General features: G+C 45.8%; 1 protein-coding gene across 1 annotated transcript in view; it reads left to right on the forward strand.

Moving 5' to 3' along the window:
- The window catches only part of LOC101649577 (putative tetratricopeptide repeat protein 41), a gene marked incomplete at its 5' end in the record, with an annotated part of 87030 nt that overhangs the window by 26294 nt on the left and 56149 nt on the right, over positions 1-4587 (forward strand). The window contains one exon of the mRNA XM_030885850.1: positions 879-1039. Within this exon, the coding sequence (XP_030741710.1) occupies positions 879-1039 (161 nt within the window). The remainder of the gene's footprint in view (positions 1-878; positions 1040-4587) is intronic.

Here is a 4587-nt window from a genome sequence, read left to right on the forward strand (position 1 = left end):
GGGCCATGGGTCAGTGAGGGCCATCGTGTCCCATAGTGGGGCTGGCCATGTGGTCCTCTCTGTTATTGGCTGTTCTAATTGGGGTCATCGTCCTCCAGGCCTGGTGGGCCAGGATGTGCTCCAGTCTCTCCTCCTCCCCCGTCATCTACTCCCATGTGCTCCGATCAATACATCTCTCTCCCGGAGTTGGTTTTGGTTTTAATGTAAGAGTTAACACTAGCCAGGACTAAAGAGACTAGGCATGGGTAGGAGTTGCTGTACATCTCCAGAAGGACGAACTCAAGGTCATGGCTATTACTCCTGGACAGGTGAAGACATTTTACAAATCACATAGTCTGACTCCTTTTTCCTTCCCATCCACCTATTTGTAACATAATCTATTTTTGCATTTTGGAAAATGAGAGCAATGATTTGGATTATACAAAAATATCTCATATAAAATCTTGACAATGTATTGGAGACCTCTTTCTAGGTTGGATATTTTGAGGATGCTAATCACAGCTCCTTAGAAAGGAGGCTCAAAGGCGTTTCATCTGTTCGGGATATATGACCAGGAGGAACCAATCCCTGCGGAGGGGCATCATGCTTGGTAAAGTAGAAGGTCAACAACAGCAACAACAACAAAAAGAGGAAGACCCTGATTGCTATGGAATGACACAGTGGCTGTAAGGATGGGCTAAAACATAGTAATGGTTTGCGAGAACAGCGCAGGACTGCTGTTGTAACCAACTCAGCACCTAGCAGCAACAAATCCCACAGTGCGCATCATCTGCTGAGCAGCCATGAACAGCATCACTGTTTCCAATCCCCATCCATTAACATATTTTAGCAATGTTGGAAGTATTTTCACCTAATCTGAACCAATTTCTGTGCTACAGGGACTCCCCTCGAAACGGATGCTCTTCACGAGGACCCAAGTCTGTGGGTGTTTTCACTTCTTGTGGAAAGGTTCCTCGCTTCCATCAGCTTAAAGCCGTGTATTCTTGTCCTGGATGGAATTGAAGAGTTGATTGGCATTTATGGGATTTCAGGACCAAAGGTAATGCCTTTTCAAATTAACACCCATTTGAGGGCTGTCTTAATAAAAAAATGCACCACAAGTAAGGATGTACCCAGCATCTTCCACACATGTCTGTGCTTATTGCCAACATTGCTAATAATCACCCAAACTCCAACCTCACTGCCATCCAGTCAATCTAACACATCCTAGTAACCCTACGAGACAGGTAGAACTGCTCCTGTGGGTTTCCACGGACTGTCAATCTGTATGGGAGTAGAAGCCTCATTTTTCTCTATCAGAGCGGCTCATGGTTTCAAACTGCAGCCCTTGTGGTTGTGCTGCCCATTGCATAACCGACTGTGCCACCAAGGCTCCTTTACTTATAGTTACTGCTTTATCTTTTATTGAACAAATATTTGTATAGCACTTAGTATGAGCCAGGCACAGTATTGAAACTTAAAAAACTAATTTAATTCATTTCATCCTCATAAGAACTCTTATCCCTGGTGGCTCAATGATTAAGTACTCAGCTGCTAACTGAAAGGACGATAGTTCTAACTGTCTAGGGCTCTTCAGGAGAAAGACTTGGGTGTCTGTCTGTTCACATAAATATTATGACCTAGCACTGTGTGATACCCAACTTCTCAATGCAATCACTGATGACAAATTGGGTGCATAAGCAATCGTGGTGAAGAAAGCTGATGGTGCCCGGTTATTAAAAGATATAGCATCTGGGGTCTAAAAGGCTTGAGGTTAAACAAGCGGCCATCTAACAAGGAAGTAACAAAGCCCACATGGAAGAAGCATGCCAGCCTGTGTGATCATGTGGCATCGATGGGATCAGGTATCGGAAGATCAAAACTAAACGATTATATCGATGTGAAGGAAAGGGGTCAGGGTGGAAGCCCAGAGCCCATCTGTAGACAGTTGGACATTCCCTCACAGAAGAGTCACATAGAATGGACGAGCCAGAAAGAGTGCAGTATAGCACCGACGAAACACACAACATTGCTGTAGTCCTTTAAGGCTTGAGGAAGCCTTGAAGACGAGGTCTCACCATCATAATCCCAGTTCTACTTCACAAATCTGGTAGACTGGAATAGGAACATTTGTACAGATAAGTGCTTTCGACACATGGATTCCAGGATAGATAAACTCCTCAGAAACAGTAATGGGAATAGTGGTCTCATGAGGATAAGGGGAGGGGGTGGGTGGGGGGCGAGGTGGGGGCGGGGAAGGGGAGAAACGGGAAACTGATAGCAATGATGGATGTATAACCCCACACCCCACCCTGGAGGGGGATGAATAACAGAAATGTGAGTGGAGGGATACAGCGGATAGTGTAAGATATGAAAAAATATGTATATATAAAATTTATTAAGGGTTCAGGAGGGTGGGAGGATGGGGGAGGGAGGGTAAAAAGAGGAGCTGACATCAAGGGGCTCAAGTAGAAAGATAATGTTTTGAAAATGTGGATGGCAACATATGTATAAGTTTGCTTGATGTGATTGATTTATGGATTGTTGTAGTATCTCTAAGAGCCCCCAATACAATGTTTTAAAAAAGGATTATGGCCTAGGAAGCCTTATGTCAGTTTTCTACTCTGCCACATGGGGCTGCTATGAGGCAGACTGGCTTCAACGGCTCCCAACACCACCAAGAGCAAAACAACAGCCCTGTGTGAGAGAGAGCTGGGGCCCTTATCCCTGTGGGTCCTCCAGCGGTTAGGAGACTTGTCAAAGAGAGTGGGTGGTAGAGCTGGGATTCCAATATTGGCAGATTGTGGTAGAAATTGTGGCCTTTGCCCCTGCACAGTTCTGCTCTTCTCTATTGTTCTGATCAGACGTCTACTGAGCATCTACTATGGTCTTTATGTTTCATAGCATTGTCTGCTTCATCCACACAGAGTTTGCACATACCCTACTATTCGCTGGTTCCTAGCCTTAGTGTCTCCTGTTTAAAAAGATATTCAATTACAGAACTTCTACTACTTCTTAGATTCAGTCATTTCTATGTGAAGCATTTTCTCTGAAACTTAACAACAAACACACACAAAAAGCTCGCTGCCACCAAGTAGATTCTGACTCCTAGCAGCCCTCTAGGACTGGGTCCAACGGCCCCGCGGGTTTCTGAGATGGCGAGTCTTTACAGGAGTAGACAGCCGCCTCTTTCTCCTGAAGAGCAGATGGTGGTTTTGAACCAATAACCTTGTAGTTAGTAGCCCAACGTGCAACTCACTGTACCACCACCGCTCCTGAAACTTAAAAGGTTATGTAATTAACATATTATGTTAGTAATATGTGTTCCTTTTCAAAATCATGGTAAGTGAAAAATTAAATACGATTCTTAATCTCACCATTGTTACATACCTTGATGTATAGCCTTCTTTCTATGGATACATATTGGTGCAGGGCCAGGCTGCTCTCAGAAAAGACTACCACCTTTTTTCTAATAAGCTAGTCCATTGTACACCCTCCTTTGCTTGACGGCGGCCCTGGTGGTGCAGTGGTTAAGTGCCCAGCAGCTAACAGAAAGGTCCGAGGTAGGAATCCATGAGCCAGGAGAACACTGCGGCAGTCAGCTTCCATGAAGATCCCAAACCAAACTCACTGCCTTTACAGTGATTCCAAACTCATAGCAACTCTGAAGCCCACCGCCTGGGAACCCCACGGAGGCAGTTCTACTCTGTCCGCTGGGCGGTTCGGGATCAGAATGGGCACCACAGCAGCGGGTGTGGATTGGCTTTCACTTTTCTTTGCTTGTCACCGGCCGTCTGTGCTTCAGAAGGAGGGGCTTCTGTCACAATCGTTGCGTGTAGGCCTCTCTTTCAGGTCCATGCTCGCCTCAGCAGATTCGGAGCAGGGGTGAGTCAGTCCAGTGTCGGATGACCCAAGAAGCAAGGTCTGCATGGGCCGACCTGTGCTTACCTACTCGTCTATAGTGAACAAGGTCACACTTCTCCAGCATGCCAATTAATTTGTTTCTAGGCATGGCTGTCATCCGTCTCTCCCCCCATGCCACCGCACCTTCCTACAGAAACAAAGCCTCTTTTCAAATTTACAATCCCTGACCGAGCTGGAGTAAAGGGGCAAACCGGGACTTCCTTGTCATGTGCAGTGAACTCACAGATGAGCCAGTGAGCACCAGGCAGCCCGTGGTTTCCTTTTGTAGGGGGTAATCTGCTCTAAAGCAGTTAGCATGGTTCTGTTGAGCATGATTGGTATTTTCTCAACACCACATTGCTACTCTCACAAATCACTCTTCATCATTGCCATCTGTGTTAGTCTGGGTAGACTAGAGAAACAAGTTCATAAACACTCATGTGTATAAGAAAGAGCTTTATATACAAGAGCAATTGAAGATCGAGAAAACACCCCAGCCAGTCCAGATCAAGTCCATAAGTCTGATATTAGCCCAGAGGTCCGATATCAATCTATAAAGTTTTCTTCAGACTCATGAAACACATGCAATAATGCTGAATGCAGGAAGATCACAGGCCAGTGGGTGGGAAGTCCTGTGGATCCAGTGGGGTTGTAAGCATCTCAGTGCTGGCAGGGCTCTCCACATGGTTCCTCCAGCTCAGGCAC

Source organism: Echinops telfairi, unplaced genomic scaffold, assembly GCF_000313985.2.
Source record: "Echinops telfairi isolate 266 unplaced genomic scaffold, ASM31398v2 ScPeMD7_2;HRSCAF=8, whole genome shotgun sequence".
NCBI lineage: Eukaryota > Metazoa > Chordata > Mammalia > Afrosoricida > Tenrecidae > Echinops > Echinops telfairi.